Genomic DNA, 18,605 nt, shown 5'->3' with positions numbered 1-18,605 from the left:
TACACCCCCCCACCAGTAGTACTTTTAATTTGCAAAGAAGTCAAAAAAACAATAGTAATGAGATAGCAGGTTTTGAAATAGTATTTTATACCTCTTAATCTCAGGTACATTACAAGAAAGGAAGCTGTTAAATAGCAAAACAAGACAAGAGGGACACAGAAATACAGTAAGTGTTATCAAGTCTGTTGTACTTGTGTCCTTTTTGTCCTCTGGTTTCTTTTTTTTAATTTATTTTTATTTTTTATTGTTGTTGTTGGGGGAGGGAGATTGGTGGTGGTTCTGCTGATTATTTGCTTTTCCTGATGTATTCTATAAGTAAGCAGATGATACAGTGTGAAACCAAAGCCTAAATTCAATATCCCGTATTTAGTGCACAGGATGTTTCCACAAATGCAGCTTACTTTGTAATTTAACTTATGGGCAGCTCTATTTAAAACAGGTTCCAGAATTTTAAGCACAGTCTCTAGATAGGTTTCTTAAGTATTATTTTCAAGCTTGTTCATGCCAGTACGTTGGCCTCACTTGTGTTATTTTATTTCCTGATTTATAGTTTAGATAAGAGCTAGAGAAATCTGTTTTCAGTCATAAGTTATTATTGTAGAAGTTTTTTTTTTTTTTTTTTTTTTTTATCTCCCTATTATATTGAAATTAGTGTTGGAATATGATTTCAAATGAGCTTTCTGTGTGGCCAAAGAAATGTCTTATTGCATGTTGCATTGATACTTGTCTCACAAGAATTCAGAGAGGTGTAATTGGCTGTTTGGTTTAGTTGTTTAAAATCAGGTCCATTATTCACTATGTTAATTTCCTGGAAATAGATTTAGAACTGGAGAAAACGCTGGTTATTGGAGAACAGATGCCTTGTTCAGTGTGTTGTGTTCAGTCACAAGTTTTGCGTGTTCACAGAGAACTCTCTTTACTCTGGCCCATAGAATTGTGCAACATGAAGCGCAGTTGCGGTTGCAGCATCCAAGTTAATAGTCTACATGTAAATAACTTAAGTTTTAAGATGAAATTGATATTATTGTTTGTATCTCAGTTTTTGGTGAATCGGAATGAAAACTTAAACCACCATGTAGTATACCATCATGAGGATAATATAAATTGAAGCTCTCTTGTAGTGGGTACCTGTTATGGTATAAGAACTTTTATGCTTCCAGGGTGAGTTCTGACTTCTCTGAATCCTTGAAGCACTCCTTTCTGAGAATATTTTTTTTTGTTTTTATTTTTCTTTTATTTATTTTAACTTCTTTCTTTTTTGTAATGTTCATTCTTAGCAGTGTGTTCACAGCTAATTCACAGTAGACTCAGCAAGGTTTTGGCTCTGTAGTCTTTCCTCTTGGAGCCACTGACAAATACCTAGATTTGATGACTTTTCTTTCCAAAATGTTTGTTTATTTCTATAAACCTACATGATCACATAGACCATAACCTTTCAAAGTAGGTAGGACACATTGGTATGTCTTCCAGAAGCTGCTTATCTCATTTTCTCTCAGTGATCACAACCACAAAGCTCACAGGTACAGTACAGTCTGTCTCTCTCTTGCTGTCTCAACATCTCTGTAACACCCCATCCCTTTTTCCCCTTAATTTTTTTTTTTTGCTTTAGTTTATTTTAGAACTCAAATCATTTGGAAGAGCAGATAACCCAAACTAAAGTGGATTTCAGCAGTAGATCTATTGTTCATTTACATATTATACATTCAGGTGGCTTCTCTTGGTTTGTAAGGAATCAGAAGCAGTATTCATTAAATTTAATCTTTTAGTCTGTAACCAAGTTGAACTGTGAAGTTAACCATTCCTTTTAGTGGAATTTTAAGTATCTTAACTTTAGTGGAGATAATTGATCTGTATTTTAAGTTGCTAAGTTGCAAATAGTCACTTACTGGTCTAGCAGCTTGCTTATGAGCTACAGCTGGGTCTGATTTTTGGTTTGTTCCCAGGTAAAGGTACTTGCATTGGAGAGAGGTGTTGAGGATAAGGGAAGAAGAAAAAATTAAGTCTGTTTTCTCTAGTATGGTGGACTTGAACAAAATAAAAGGCTGTGCAGTACTTACAATACAGGAATAAATTATTTAAGGAAATCAATAAATGCATAGGAAAATCATGTGCTGTGCTGCCTAAAAGCTACCTTGTCGTTACAGTGCCTCCTTCATTTTTCAAAGGAAAACTGTGAAATAAAAATAGGATGTTATGCATTACTTAAAGAAAAAAAAAGTATGTCTATACATAAATATATATTAAAAAGTAGTTACATGTATATAATATAACTGAACAAGTCCACAGCTTGAGCTAGTGTTAGGAGTGTGGTTTTGCTTATGCATGGACAAACTGTGGTGTGACTTTGGACAATAATGATTAAAGGAGAGTAGTTTTCTGTTCGAGGTAGAATGAAAAGGGAGGGGATGAATCTGTGTCTGTGTTCTTCTTTTCCAAGCAGATTGAAGTTAGTTGTTATTCGGCCTTGTGTAAACGAACATGAATTGTCTTTCAGCATATGCTTTAGCAATTTTAACTGAGTTTTCCTACACCTTTAATCATGAAGTACTGACCTTATGGTCATGGTAATGAGGCAGAGACTCATTGTGTCGGGGTTACTTACGGGTTACTAGGATAAACGTGCCTGGTATGGAATGTTGTTTCTCTGTTGTTGGTTTGTTTTCATTTCCTCTTTCAGGATTACCAGAACAGTTAATTCTATAAGATAATTTTCAGGTGTCTTGTATGCTATCACGTAAGATTTTTGTAAATAGTCTCAGATTTTCGGTTGGTGTAGCTGTACTAGCACCTGTGTAGATGGAAAATCCTCTTGGTAATGGGCAAAGCCTAAATCACTTGAGGAGTCTTACCCAGAAAAGGTGGGAATGAAAAGTATTACAAGTGATTATATTTTGTGTGTTTTAATGGATAGAGTTCAGTTACTGGAATGATAAGAGAACTTCACTTTAATCCAATGAAACGTAAAAAATGAATAAAATGTTAGAGCATTCAACCTTGAGAGTGCCTACACTCTGCAATTAAATTGCAGCACTAATTAGTAATAGTCCTCCAGCTGCATTTCATGCCAGGCATTATTAGTTTATGATACTTGTTGCTTTTGTTTGCAGACATTTCTGATTTTTGTCTTTCTGAATGCAGACATAGAGTGAGCCTGAAGTTTGGGAGAGGCTAACAGGCATTTTGCAACAGGCAAAACGAACAGTCTCACTGTTAGAAAATGCTGTAAGGGAACGGTTGGCATTAGCGTCCATTAGGCTGAATTGGGACTGTAATAAAACAGAAGTTTTGTCTCCCTTTGTAAAGGGTAAAGCTGTTTTGGGTATTACTCGTGTAACAAGTTGGAACAAACAGTATGGTTTGGAGTTTACAGCTATGGCATACAAACGGTCGTACTCAAAACCAGTTTTCTTTGTGTAGGTAGAAAAATGCCCTGTCTGAGCTCTCTGCTGTCCCTTTGCAATAGCGTGGTCATAAAAGAAAATAAATTGTCTAATAAGTCTATTTTGCAGACTTTTCACCAGCTATTTGCTAAATACTCAAACTGTGCCTTCTGATGCATGCTGATCGGTACGCTTGCTGAGGAATGAAGGTGGCAGAAATGAGGGTGTGTGCTGGGAATGGAAAGCTGCCCTCCAGCTTTCCTATGTCAAACCTGCCTCACAGCTAACGGGAAGTAGCAGGAAGGCCACCTGTGGCCCAAAGGATGGGATCACCAACCTGCTCGAGGAGAGCGAGGTCAGAGTATAGATCACTGAGTAGTGCTTCCCAGAGGGAGAAGAGCTTTTGGCATAACTAGTTAGCTCCTGTTTATGCTTGAAGCTTTTATCAGTCACGCTGTGATCAACTGAGTCCACTTCTGGAGGCAGGTACAATAATCTTCAAAATTGCAACGTACTGGAATTTCTTTCCTGCCTCAGAAAGAGAGGATGAAATGGAAACACCCTAGGCTATCCTTTTTCACATTTGGGGACTACATATTACTGATTTTTTTTTTTTTTTTAAACCATAATTCACAGAAGTCACAGCACTAAGCCTTTCAGAATTTAAGAAGCGTTTGGACTGTGCACTTAGTCACATGGTCTAAAATTTTGGGTAGAGCCGTGTGGTGTCAGGAGTTGGGCTTGATGATCCTTATGGGTCCCTTCTGACTCAGGATATTCTATGATTCTATGATAATTTGAAAAGAGGGCTCTGGAACAGGTTTACATAACTCCCTCTACCCCACCACCTGTTGCCGTTGCCATGAGGGATCCATTCAGTTGCCAGCTGCACAGTATTTCCTCTGAAATGTAGTCATACAGGTGGGATGTACCTTTGAATAAATCACTGTCTTTATTGCCATAGCAGACAGACCTTTTAAAGCTCTCAACTGCATTCTTCTTTTAAGCAGTAAATATGTTTTCAGTTTGCACTATCATATTTCTTAAATGTTTAAGCTCCGACTGTACTACTAAAAGCTTCCAGTAGCTTTTTGGAAAAGAAGCTATTGGAAGCCTCTAAAAGTCTCATCTCTGCTTGACTAAAGTTCTTTCCAGTAGGACTTCATGCTATTCATTATGTAAGTAAACAGTACAGATGTAAAAGCAAGAAATGGTATCAGGAATGCAGTTTTATTTGAAGTACAGCTTGAATGTGAAGAATGCTCTGAAATAACTCTAATTTAGATCATTGTCCTTAGCACTCTTCTCATTTGGCTTAATTTGCTTTTGTGAAGTGGAAAAGAAGTTTGGTAAATCAAAGCTGTGCATGGTTGTGATTATTTTGTATTCCTGTGGGTGGGCTATATGTGGGAATCGATGCAGTATTTCTAGTGCCGACCAAAAAACTGCTGCTTGAGCTGATAGCTCGTAACTCACTGCGAAGGCTGAGGACCTGGTGTCACGGATGGAGGCCAAGTTCAGACCTCTGTACGTGGGTCCCCTGTGAAGGTGGAGGAGAGGCGACACTCAGCACGAGTGTGCATTCTGCAATGCATGACAAAGACTGAAAACCTATTCTATCTGTAGTGCTTGCATATGCATTAGTACATTTTTTTCCTCATCTTGGAACATTTCCTATGTTTTCTGTGGCTTTTAGCCTTGCAAAGGACATCTTAGCGCTTTTTTCAGGTGGCTGAAGTGGTTGATTTGTCCATGGGTGTAGAAATACAGCTTGGACGCTTGGATAATTGCACACCAGTGTGTTCTGGGGAACGGAGAAGGTGTATGAAAAGAGCGTGCTGGAAAGGGTTGGCTGAAGGAGGCCCGATGGTAGGAGGGTGAGCGTTCTGGTCTCTCATCCCCCCAGTTCTCGAATCCCACTGTTTTTGAGGGGACTGAGGGAATGTGCAACATGAACCTGGGGGAGAGCGTTATTAATCCTGTGTGCTAGGTTGAGTGTGTTGCATGATGTGTAACCGTGCGTGAAATGAGTCTTACTCTTGTAATATATTCAGTAGTTTAAGTATTTATTTTGTCAATAAAGATCTCCTGAAGACTTCGGTCTCTGGGGCTCATCTAGGCACTGCTTCACGAATGCTTGAGATAGGGATTCTTTCACCCCTCATTAATACTGTCCTTACTTTGTTGGGTTTTCTTTTTGTGTGCTTTGTTTTTTAAATAAAATAAAGTTCTCTGTTTGCACCCTTTTGTTCCTTTATTCAGCAGGCTGAATTTCTTTTTTGTTTCCTTTCAACTTAAAACCAACCCCATGTGGTGACCTTAGCTAGGAGCCGCTCCGGCTCCCCATTTCCTCGGCAGCTGCTGCCGCACGCTGCCTGCCTGACAGACGGGCCAGGTCGCGCTCACCAGAGGACACCCTTGTGGTCATAACCAAGCTGTAAATGTCACGAAGGCTGCTCCTGAATGCCTATCACTTGTGTATCACTGATTCTGAAGTAGATAAAGTCAGCCGAAGATTCATTTGGGAGCTGGGACTCCCGGATGATTACTTTTAAAGCAGAATAGCGGGGAGAGTTGTGACACGCATCCGTGAGCAGTTGGTGGTGATGTGACAGTTATTTAGCCCTCAGTTACCAGCCCTTTGGTTGAACTGACAGCACGCCTGCAAAGATAGTGAGGCCTGTTTCAGCCCCATTAATGTTGTCTTGAATGGGAGCCTGCGGTCTGAAAAAATGATAAATGTTCAGTGATTGATGATTTTATAGTCCTGGGGGACTTGGGATGGCTTCTAGGAGCTGTGAGCAATTTTCCTCTGTCCCTTAATTAGGCCCCAGCTTTGGATTTCTCTCTAGATTTTAGTCTAAAGAGGCTTAAAGGAATGAATGATCAGGAATTGTAAGCTAAGGTTTACAAAATGTGGTTCAAAACTTCGGTTACAAAGGAGGTGCAATTTTCAGTGCGAAGTCTGTCAGGTTTTGATACGGTGTAAGTGATTCAGTGCACATCTGAGCAGTCTTACGTGGCAAATACCATATTCATGCCTTTATACACAAAAGCTGAAAGCATTTTGAACTGTACAAAAGAAAATTTAAGTAATTGGTTTAATTAAATAATATGCATATCCTCGTGCTTCTGTGTTTTCTATCTGTCTCTTTTACCAGTGTTTCCAGACTGCCTAAGGGTCATTCCAGCCTTTTAAGTTGGCTATCTCAATGCTAGAGAAGTGCGAAACAGTGTTTTTAGTTTGAATGCTGCTTTGAAAATTAGATAGCAAGATTATTTGATCAGTATTTGAAAGTAAACCTGTTGTCAGTGAGCTGTGCTGTTCAGCAATGTGATAGTGTTCAAATGTGTGTGAATCTGAAACTATGGAATTTCTATGCATTTTTACCAACGTTTTTTCCTAACATCTGTGGCTCGTTATGAACTTCTTACTGTGGTGTTTTGTTAATGCAAACAAACATTTAAAAAAAAAAAAAAAAAAAAGAAAATGAGTTGTGACTTCTTCAGACCAATTTTACTCTCACAACGCTTAGTGATGTAACACTAAGGATTCAAATATCAATATATCTCAGTATTATTCAATTTTTAGGAATACGTTCTATGAGGACACAACTTGCTAAGAAACGGTGATTTATTTTTGATGGAGAGAAGGAAAAGAGGGATGGAAAGTAAAATGTGGGCAGAGAGTGATTTCTGAGCGATAGACCTCAAAGCCAACTTTTGTGATGAATGACCAATTGTGACTCTGCACATTTAATTAGGGAAGTGTCATTACACTCAATTAGCAGGGCTGCCAAATAATCTGTTTAATACTCTGGTCTTTTTTTCTCTAGGGTTTTGCAGACAGTCCTCATTACAGTGATCACTTGAATGACAGTCGATTAGGGCCCCATGAAGGATTGTCCCCGACACCTTTCATGAACTCAAATCTGATGGGTAAGTAGGTAATTCTTTACGAGTATCCCCTCAAAGCCTCTTTGGTCAGAAAGAGACATTTTTCATCCCCTTGTCTAGGCCTGACATGTCAAGCATCTGGAAGTTGCTTTGTTTCTCACAGCAACACTGACTTTCCTGTTGAATTATTTGAATGTTGGGCAAATTCGTCATAAAGACCGTTGTCTGATGTTCTAGAAGAAAGAACTATCTATGTATTCTCAAGTTGATCTAGAAAGTTAATATATTTTACTTTGATTTTTGCATTTCTCTAGTGAAATCAAAGTGATTTTAAAACTGTTTTTCTAACTTTTGCTGCAAAGACACCAATAGTAATCTTTATTTTTTGCACCTCAGAAAAAGAGAACCACCAACTTTTTAAGTCTTTTACATAAACTCTTCTTATGTTTTCTAATTAATTTTTTTTTTATTTGTTTTCTTAGAAACATTGTCACTTTTAAGAAATACTTTCAAACTCCTATTTAGCTGGGCAAAAATTGTTGTCATTTCCAGGTCTTTGGGTGCCCAACTTTTTTTTTTTTCTGCTATTGAAACAGGAAAAGCAAGCAAGCACCCCCCAAAAGCATGTATTAGATGGTTGGCTTAGATATTGTTTTTTCATATATTTTAGATAATGTCTTTTCAGTGATTCTTTGCCTGGATTCTACTGTTACCTGAAACGTATTAATGTACTAATGGTTGTCTGAAACTCGTGACCCTTATTCCAGTTTGGGGCATAAAACTGTCAGTTGCAAAATATGTACTGTTGGGCAAAATGTGGTCTTGGGACAGTCTTTCTTGTATTTTTAACGTAGGGGTGGTTCTGAATGTTGGTTTTGAATTTGTAAACTTGAAATTGTTTCACTTATATATTCTGCTTCTTGCAGACATGACCTATTTTGTGATCTTAGTATTGTCCTTTTAAGACATAGCCATGGTAATCTAAGTGGATTACCTAAATCCAAATCCTGGTGGTCTGCAATTTCTTTTGGAAATCTTTCTACTTTGTTCAATCTTTGTTTACTACTTTTTAATTTTCTCTGAAATGGAGGCAAAGTGAAGCTACTGCTGAAATGGAATTTCATTGAAACCTTCCTACATGAACCTGAAAATGTGTAATTTTAAAATGAGTGTCTCTGTAGTCTGTATATGGAAAGAGTTCATGTCAGTTGATCAGTGATACTTATATCTGAAGTAAGGTTAAAATGTAGTCTCCGTTTTTTAAGTTTTCTTCCCTGCCCACCTCAATGCTATTTCAAATGTTGTCTTTTTTTTTTTTTTTAATACAGGAGACTAAAAAGACGAGATATCTCAATTGCCTTTCCAATATTTTGATCGGTAGCTGTATGGAATGGCTCGAGACTTTGGAGCTGGTACTGATTTTGTTTTACAAAAATAAGTACCACAGTTTGATTTGCGTGTTATATTACCAAAAGCAAGCTATTTGTTCTTGCCTTTTGAATAATTTCTAACCCATATATGCTTTAAATAGAAAAAGAAAATCTGTGGTGCAACTATATCCTCCTAGTTTTTACATTTTATTGAAGAGATGACTAGGTGATTCCATTAGGCATAATAAAATTACATCATTAGTAGAGATTTGCAAAGAAGCCTCCATTGAGATTGCTTTGTAGGGAGAATTAATGAATTGCAAGATGTGTGTATGTCAATCACTTGCCTACAGCAGCTGTTAACTGAAATGGTATTGTAATGCTTTATGGCTAGCTGTTCTGAAGGATTTTGTTTTGCTGAAGCAATAGCACTTGCTTCCTCTATGCAGCAAAGAATTAGAGAAAGCTTTTATTCTATACCTCTAAGAAGTTTAGCAACTCAAAACTAAAAGGTTAATTTAAAAGTATTTTGCCCATTATTTTTTTGCCTTGTCGTAGCAAAACAGTTAATTTTAGTTAAGTTACAGCATTAGTATGCAGCTTTGTATATTGTACTTTGACATTATGAATTTTGGTGAAGTATGTGAAGGTGAAAGTTTGGAGAGAGGAATAATAAAAGCTCCATAAAAACAGTGAGGAGTAGTTTCATATTTAGTAGCTGGATCTGTTGTGTTTTTTTTTCCATCACTGAGAAGAAAAAATTTTCTCCTTAGTTATTTCAGACAAAAAAAGTTATACAGCTCATATTGAGCTGGAGACACGTTTCCTTCAACAGAATGAAAACATCCATTTTGTTAGTTACTAGATAAGTGCTTTGATCTTCATTGAGTCTTCAGAGGCTGAAAGGAGCTGGAGGCCTAGAATACACACTTGATGACCTTACAGGAAATAGCTCAGTAGGCTAATGGGAGTGGTGGAGTGCCTGGGGTCCTACACTGAAGGCCTAAGACACACTCCTCAACATTTAATCATGACTGAAATGCATCTGTGAAATAGTTAAAACAAACAAACAAAACTACTTATATATATATAAAAAAAAAAAGAGCGAGCAACAACATATTTCACCATTGCTGTCAACGCTTAAGAGCACCATTAAAAGAAAGAATTGTGTGTCAAGGGGATGTTGTTATTTTGTGTATTATGTTCAGCCGTAAGCATATTTGCCTGAAGAGATAGCGGATTATAAAGTGCCACTGTCTTTCATGATGGAGCTCTCAAACATTTTAATGATCTTGTACATTGCAAAAGAGAGAAATTTTGTCTAACAAGAGTTGATAATGATTCAATAATGAACAATTTGCCACAGAAAGATGCATTTCCATATTCATTTAGATATTTTTGAAGTGTTTTGCAGAGGAAGTGAAGCTATTATGTTGGATTGGTTAGTGTTCTTCACTAATGAATTCCAGAATTATCCTGTTGATTTGTTAGTATGAAAAAGGAAGGGCTGTTGCTTGTATTTTAAGTAAAACCACTGAATTCTCTTGGCACCAGCATAGTCTGTTAGTATCCATAGCAATACGTAGGAAATCAGGCTAAGATATATTGGTTGTATTGCAGCTCCATCCAGACTTGATAATCTTTGCTTATTCAACACTTTCCGGTTTAATTACATTCTAGAAAACTATTAGCGAGGAGACCGGATTCCTTCCTCTGTAATTATGCTGCCTTTTAGTCCTCTGTACTTGCAGAGGTCAGTTTTTACTAGGACCCTTCAAGCATATGATATTGTATCCTCTGTTGCGCTGTTCCCCAAACTTTGTTATATTGAACTCTTCTGCTTTTGCTTAAGAAGAAAGGAAACAGATTGCTCCTGAATATAGCTTTCAAGTGTTTTTGTGTTAGTTGTTCCTGAAAATTAGAAGTGGGCGACTTTTGTTGTGCGTTTGTGCCTTTCCATGAGGAATAGGAAGAATAAAAGCAAAGCACTTGCATGCTGTGCTCCATGTCCCTTTCCTAGGTACTGAGCAGTTCCACAGGCCTGTACGTGATGAAAAGTCAGGAAAAAATTAGTTGATGGTGAGTGAAAAGGTGGTGGTTGAATATAAGCTTGAATTTAAAATACAGAATTCTCTTTCAACTCAAAGCAATAGATTATTCTTTCAAGTTTTCTTTCAAGTGTACTTCCTTGTTTTCCCATTAGTTATCTACTTGTTCTACGGTTTAATTGGATTGAATTTTAGAAGATCGGTCAACTGAGATAATTTGCAACTGTCATAATTAGAAACTCAATGTGTGGGACTGGCACATACGGAGTATTTTAGATCATTTGCAACTTCCTGACCTTACCTACTCACTGGCGCTAGTGGATCCAGCTCTAGAGGTTGTAGGTAACGGGGTATTTCATACCATCCATTGATGTTGTAGCACTTACCTCGTTAATATTCTAATGAGGTGGTGACTCTGCGCCTCTTCCTAACAAGCTGCCTTCTGCTTCATGCTAGCTATGGCCATGATTATTTCTTTGACCACTGTGAAGAGTATGGAGGACCTGACAGTGCAGGGGAATGAAGGCGTACCTCAGGCAGTATTTATGACGGAGGGAGTAGAAGCTTGTTACAATAATTAGTGTCATGAGTGGTTCAGGTTTTGCCATGTGAAGGGTGGCGGAAGGAAGGTGCTTGATGGGTTGAGGCCAGATTCCACAAAAGTTTCAAAGGTGTTTTTTTGAATTACTGTAAGACTAAAGACTAATTTTGTGGGTTATTCATATAATGAGCAATCAATACCTGGATTTTGATGGGTTTGGATTTAGCATTGCTGATCAGTTAATTGACTTGCTTGACTCATTCTTCAGGCGTGTAAGAACGGTTGTCTGTCTGTCAGTGCATCTTTCAAACTAGTGAAGTTACTATGTCTAATTCTTATTGTAAAATCTCTTGCTTGACTTGTAAGGTAAGCACTCCAGTTGGCTTGGGTGGAGTGACAAGTACTTTATTGAAGCAATGTGGTAAATAACTGAAACCTCGGTGAGCTTCCAAGTATTGATACTGTGCTGAAAGGGTGATGCAAGTATTTAAACCTGAATTTTGGGAATGGTTTTCAGTAAAAGGAGATGGTTTTGGACTGTAAAATGCAATTATAAGAAGGTATGAATCTGAATTCTTTCTCAGTTAAGACGCTAACCAATCTTTTGAAGTGCTAGGTTTGTGGTTTTTTTGTTTGTTTGTTTTTTGTTTTTGCTTTTTTTTTGTGTTTTTTTTTTGTTTGTTTTTGTTTTATTTTGTTTTTTAACTCAGTAGTATTTCAGTAAAAAGAATTTTGAAATTGTAGAGAGCCGAAGATGAAATGATTTTATCTTGGTGAAAGCAATAGAAGGAAACCAGCAAAGGTAAATAATTATTAAAATGGCAAATGTTAAGAATGATGCCATTACATTTTTTTGCTAAGAATCCTGTTTTAACTACCTTTCAGGAAGGGAGAGGGCAGGTGCAAACAGTGAGTTGGCAGACTGTGTGTTTGTCCCAAATACGTTTCTTTGAATCATCTTCTGTAGTCATCACTAATTTAACACATGGAAAAAAAAAAAAGCATCATAATGGAAATGATCTCTAGAGACATGAGTAATGGCAAGATTGATGTGAAGTAATTTATACACATCAGTATTAACTTATTACACTAGTGTTAACTTGGAAATGGTCAGAAGAATATTTTGTATCATTCGAACAATTCACTAGGAAGAAAGGCAAATGTTGAAAGAAGAAATAGACAAAATAAAGACATGATAAAGATTACAACAAGTGCTTCAGTTCATTCTGTTTTACAGGAGAAGGGCAGTATGATGAACACAGCTTGAAAAACGATAGCTAATAAGCTTCACATTGTGCATAATTATCTGTCAAATATTACTGCAGCCAAGAGTACAGCAAAAAGTTTTTCTTGAAGATGCAGCAATGTCAAGGTCATCCATGGGTACGATAGTTAGGGGTACAAGTCTCCCGCTGTAAGACACAGGCGCACCACAAGCCAATAGGCTGTAAACTTCCTCTGCTGGAAAAGTTCTTTTAATTTTGCTTCACAGTAAGTGGCATCAGTCAATTTCATGGCATTATATTTATGTTTTATTAAATCACTTAATGCCTTGATTATTGAAGCTAAAAATATGAGGACTGAACATGCTTCCATTCTCGGCTTATGTAAGTATCCTCAGTTGATCTGTAGAAGAAGAAAATAGTAGGGAAAAATCGCCTGGGCTATTTTTATGCAGATTCATCTGTATGTAATTCATCATGGCTCCTTTTCCGGAGGTAATTCTTGCCATTGCTTCACCTCAGTAAAACTGTTTTGTTGCTTCAGATAGGCATGTCTTCATCACAAATTAGCTTTTGTCCGAAGTATTACATAAAATGAATTGGTAAAAGTAAGGCTGATGTTTAATTTTCCTTCTAAGAACGTCTGCTTTATTTTGGGGTCATGTCAGTGTGCTTAACTGCTTGCTTGGCACTGTTTTTTATATAGTGTTCTAGACTAGCCAAAATCAAATGTGAATCTTGTAGTATTTTGTTGCTTATGATGAAAGCTTAATGTTTTAAGTTAAATTTTGCTGATGTCTTCCTTCTTCCAGATTATACGTATTATTTAGTTCAAATCTGAATATATAAAATCTCCACAAATAAGTTGAGGGAAGGTATTTTAAAGTTGTTCAGGCTGTCCCCTTTACTGTTTCCCCTTAATGCCAGGGCAGTGTGTGTTCCTTTGCCCTGGGGTTTCCGTGCAGCCAGCTGGGTTGTGCCTGTGGCTGAGCGTGTGGAGCAGCCGCAGCTCCTCGTGCTGTACCTGTAAAAGCTCAGCCGTGGCGTCCTGCATGCTGCCGGCACGGAGCAGCCTGCGCGGCCCTAGTCTGCAGCTTTATAGAGTTGTGATGTTTCATATCTGTTGGTTCAGTTTCAGATTATTATTTTTTTTTCCCCAGGTATTACATTAAATAAATTCTGCTCACACCGAAGAATTGCTCTCATCTGCTCTTCATTTTCCTTTTGTGAAAGCTAATGGGTTTCTGGGAAATTAAATTACACAGTCATTTAGTGACAGTGCTAAGTGCGGGGCATTCTTACCCTTGGGTTTTTGCTCACAAGAGTGTGTGTTAAGCTTAATTTCCCCTTCTGTTTACAGTAATATTTCAATCAAATCGCTTTCCTAACACTTCTTTAAATACACTAATACCTCAAGGCTTCCCGCAGACGCAGCAGAGCGCCGTGTCCTTTGTGTTTGGCTGTAGCAGGTGTCCGTTCGCACTCTCTCCCCCTGGAGATCTCCGTCTTCCTCCCAGGCAGCAGCTGTGGCAGCGGGGCAGGAGCGAGCCTCCTCAGGTGGTGCTCAGGTGTGGCAGTGCCAGGTACGTGCGTGGCCGCAGCTGCCTCCCTGCCCGGCTGGCCTCACCTCAGCTGCGGCCGCTGGTGGGCCCGGGGCTGCCGTCAGCAGCGGCCAGGAATCGAGGGCAGGAAGGTGAGGGGTGGGCAGCTGCAGAGCTGGCTCCCCGGCAGCCGTGCGCTGCATTTGCAACCGTGCCCGAGCGCTCAGGTGGTTTATCCGTACCGAGTAGGGTTGGTATTGTGCAAGTTTAGCAGATGAGAAAATCTCTCAATCAGCGTGGGAGTCGTTTGCAAGCTTAGTCTGCAATGCTGTGGGTCAAGGGGAAATAAACAGGTTTTCTTGCAGGAAAGTGAGGAAATCTGTCCTTGAAAATCCTTTGTACTGTTTAATGCTGTGCTAGGGAGAGTTGGTGGTGCCTCTTCACTGGATGCTGCCAGGACCAGGACCCCGAGACTCTGCAGGACTCCAGCATCTCCCCAAACAGAGCTTGGGGTTCTGGTTGGCAGTGGCACTGTGTGTATGGTACAGTAACGGGAAAAAACTGCGCCCTGGTGTTGTGTCAGAGGAAGATGAAATGTCATCTTTGGGAAGGTTTCATTTACAGCTGAAACTAGCATTTTTGTCATACTAACTGTTTCTGAATTGCTGGTCTGGGAATTTCAATATGCGAGTCCATGGTTTTTAAACGTTGAAATATTTCAGTTTAGAGAAAATTATACTGAGAAACGTGGGTTTTAGCTAACACAATCTGATACATTGAACGTTGATTTATTCACAGTGTACTCAGACTCTGAAAAGGGGAATAAATAGTAATCTGATGAAAATTTTAAGTGTTGCATTTCCTCTTTGTTATAACATGTCAGTTGAGCTCCTGTAGGGTATGTTTATCTGTTACAAGGCTCATCAGTGCATGAAATGCTGAAAGGGCATATTTCTCTCCTGTGGTTCTTGCCATCCCTGGGCTCTTGTAGATGTGTTCCAGTGCATGGGATCAGCTGGGTGAAGCTGTAGGATTTTAAATTTCAGTCTGTCTGAAGGCGCCAAGCTCCTTTCTAGGGACGAGGGAGGAGGGGAGGATTCTTTCCTGTACTGGTGATGTAACTTCCCCATGAGGCACTTGCTTAGGGATCTACATAATAACTATTATCCTGTTCAAATAGGAGACTGTAGAACGCTCATTGGTGATTAAAAGATAATTTTGTAATTTTTCATGGCTTGTCTTTGTCTTGCAATGAAGATGTTTGTTCATCGCCAGGTGCATACAAATCATTTACGTGCTCTCTATTTCATGCCATTATTTTTTCATTCTCGCGTGCATGTAGCTGTAGCCTGTCAGTTGCTAGCAGTCCAGTTTTGAACAAATTCAGCCGCCTGTGTCCAGCGATTAAATTCTGAACTGATCAACCACGATGCTGTAACTAGGCTGCTTGTGCCAAAACAAGTGGCTTTTGTGATTTGGAGCATTACAGTATTTGCATTAATATTTAAAGTTGTTAATAGTTTTCCTTAGAGACTTGGTTTTTGTGAGTCAAATGTTTGTTGCTGCTGGAAACCTGCCTTTGTTTAGATACATAGATACCTCAGAGCGAAAAGCAAAAAGGATCAAATTGACCAAGCCATTGCTCAACAGATACAATTTGATTTTTTTACATACCCTTTGGTATATGGCCTGTAATACTCTTTGTTTTGTGAGGGGCCACTGCACTTTTCTCTAGACTTACAGACCAGTGTAGGTGTGCAATGCTTCAGATAGAGTATCTGGAAGCCTCCACTTCAGCTCAGTATTGCACCAAAGTTTGCTTTCTGAAAAGCAAGTGCAAGATTTTCATACAACAGAAACGTGCTGAAGACCAGAGAAACATGCAGCTCTTCTTCATGCATCAGCGTCATTTGTGTTAAGCGACAACGAGATCTTGCTTTATGTGCGAGGCTTTGCTGGTTGCTGGCTCTTCATGGTTTTCTAAAGGCGAACAGCACTGGTGCTTTCAAATGGGTGCTTGGCTCCTGTCACTCTAATGCATGTCCGTATCCCAGGAAGGCAGCTGGAAATTCCAAGCAGTCATTTCTTGGGCATCCAGGTGCAGGGTCGCTTTGAGGACCACGGGCTTGGTTATTTGAGAACTCTAAGCCTCGTTATCCTTCTCTGTATCACCAGGATACAGGTGAATATACAGGCTTAAAGAAACGGATGGGATTCCTGCTGCTGGGATTCCTTTGAAGAAACCAGTAGCCTTATGTTCAACAGTGAATAAATAAATAAATAAAAATTAATTGAAAGGGGAAAGAAATGACAGCATTTGCTTTAGAAGCAAGTTGAGATGGACTCTACTGTCTTCGTTAGAACTGCTGAGCTCTGGCCATGAGCTCTTCATAAGTCGTAAAGATAGCTGAGAACCAAGAGCACAGAATCATCTTGTATGTTTCCTACAAACAGGTCTTCCTTTGAAGTTCTTACTAATGTGCCCATTCCAATACTGGGTGCAAGTGCGAACTGTTGGCTGACCTTCTGTTGAGGAAAGCTCTCAGGAACAGCTTGCATACGTACCTTTTTCCACGTGGGGCTCTTCAAGCATAGGCTGTGCCTCAGCTGCTCACTGCCTCCCAGTCTCCTGCTGAAGGAGAGCAAATGATAAGCTTGTGGTTTCTGTCACGTGTCCTGCAAATTTTTTATCTGTACAGAGTCTTGCTTTTTACTCCTTGGAGTTTTTTTCTCCTGTTCTTCCTTAACGTTGTCCACAAGAAGCATTTTTCCTCTTGGAAATGCCTGTCAATCCGATTGTGGTCTGTAGTCTTGTCCTCAGGTGGCTGGAGCTCCAGGGCTTGGACTCGATGCTTCGTGTAGGTCCCTTCCAGCTCAGGATATTCTGTGATCCTATGACTTGAAGGGCATTGCGCTGCTGGACAGCAATGGCCACGATGCAGTTGTGATAACCGAATCACATCACCACGCATTTTCTCAGCTGTTGAACAGGTGATGGAAGCTGTGTGTCTGTTCCTTTCATCTGTGTATTTTAGGCTACCCTTACAAACCACCCACGTGCTTCTGTGGGGAAGTCTGCTCGCAGTACCTGCTCCCTTCTTCCACCACCACCTGCCCTCCTTCTCTGCTCTGCTGCCAGCTTGTGCCAGGCACCTGCAGGGGCTCTCTGGGCTTCCTGTCTCCTGTCCTCTCACCTACCTGCTGCCTGTCTGGCAGACAACACCTGAGATTTGATGGCTGGGATTTATGGTTCCTGTTGTTTTCCTGGGAATGTTTCTTTGTGCCTAGTATACAGACAAGGGGAAAAAAATCCTACAGGAAGCGTGGAAAATATGTTCTCATTGTACTAGCGAATCCTGCAGGCAAAATCCCAAGTAATATGCTCTGTGGTTAGTCAGACTTCTCATCTAAGGAATTGGGATTGTACAACCCATGTGCAAAAACAGTACTATCATCACAAAAGCTGTAACAAAATTTAGTTTGCTTCCCAGTGTGATAGGGCCCTGTACGCTAAACTTGGCACTTAGGCACAAATGCAGTACAAATAAAACGTCTTAAAATTTCTCCTCTGGTTAAAGGGGCAGAGAAGGCCAAGGACTCAAGAGTAAGGCATGACTTGGTAACACTATTGGAGTTATAACTTCAAGACTGATCCCCGGGGTGTACGTTGAATACCTGAGTGTATGACTGCAGCATAAATACATTCATGGCATGTTTAAAAAGTTCTGCAGAGATACGAAAGTGTACTTGTACGTTCTTTTATCATGGTACTACAGTTTTAAGTACATTTTCCGCATAATGAGCGCAAAGGAAAGTTTTTCTTCACTATTTATCTCAGGTAAATAGTATTCTGTATCTAGAGTCAAATCTTTTTCCTATGGCATCATTTATTTGTTTCACAAATTGCAAGTCCATTACAAGCTGCCACCTCAGATTTTATTTACTTATGTACTTATTTGGAGTCCTCAGGTATTTCCCAGTGAAAAGATAAGCTACAGGCAGATTGGCCTGCTTTAATAGAAATTTAAGAAAATGAAGTTCATTACAGAATCAAACTTCAAAATGTCCTTCATCTTAAAAGTATCATTGTCTTACAAAATATTGCAAAGAATATTCTGATCACATTGTCTTCACGCTGCTGAGGAGTTTGCAGAAGCTCATCTGCTTGTTAGACCGTCAAAATCATTTAGAACACCGTAATGTTCTATCTACTGGTCAAAAAAAGGAGATTTTTTTCATATTCGTAACTTTCTCCAGTTTTTGTTTTTCTTTAGTTTTAGAGGCATTTTTATTTCCAGGTCATTATGTTGTGTTGTTACAGAGCTTCAGGTATGGAAGATAGTGAAATTCATGCAGCTACAGAGGATCAGAAACTATACTCTCGCTTATTTTCTGTGATAGTTCTGTCTGTATTTGGACTTGGAAATGTCATCCTTTCGCCTGAAGTGAATCAAATCTTTCCTCCCAATGACAGGAGAGAGATTGTTTGTTTTTTTTTGGGGGGGAGTGCTGTGTTCTGTGGTAAATGATCTGTTCAGATACTTTACCATTGCTGAAACAACTGTTCCTTACATCTTCTGGGATTGATGTTTTTAAGCTTAAGAT

General features: G+C 39.2%; 1 protein-coding gene across 8 annotated transcripts in view; it reads left to right on the top strand.

The window, feature by feature from the left end:
• Nucleotides 1–18,605, top strand: part of TCF12 (transcription factor 12) — a 158,667-nt gene that overhangs the window by 49,513 nt on the left and 90,549 nt on the right. For all 8 annotated transcript variants that reach the window (XM_084532351.1, XM_084532353.1, XM_084532354.1 and 5 more), the window contains one exon: nt 7,217–7,319. In XM_084532351.1, coding sequence (XP_084388477.1) covers nt 7,217–7,319 — 103 coding nt within the window. The remainder of the gene's footprint in view (nt 1–7,216; nt 7,320–18,605) is intronic.

This window comes from Aythya ferina (assembly GCF_964211825.1).
Source record: "Aythya ferina genome assembly, chromosome: 11".
In the NCBI taxonomy this organism is placed as follows: domain Eukaryota; kingdom Metazoa; phylum Chordata; class Aves; order Anseriformes; family Anatidae; genus Aythya; species Aythya ferina.
The sequence above is the reverse complement of the archived record's forward strand: the minus strand, read 5'-3'. Positions and strand labels throughout refer to the sequence as shown.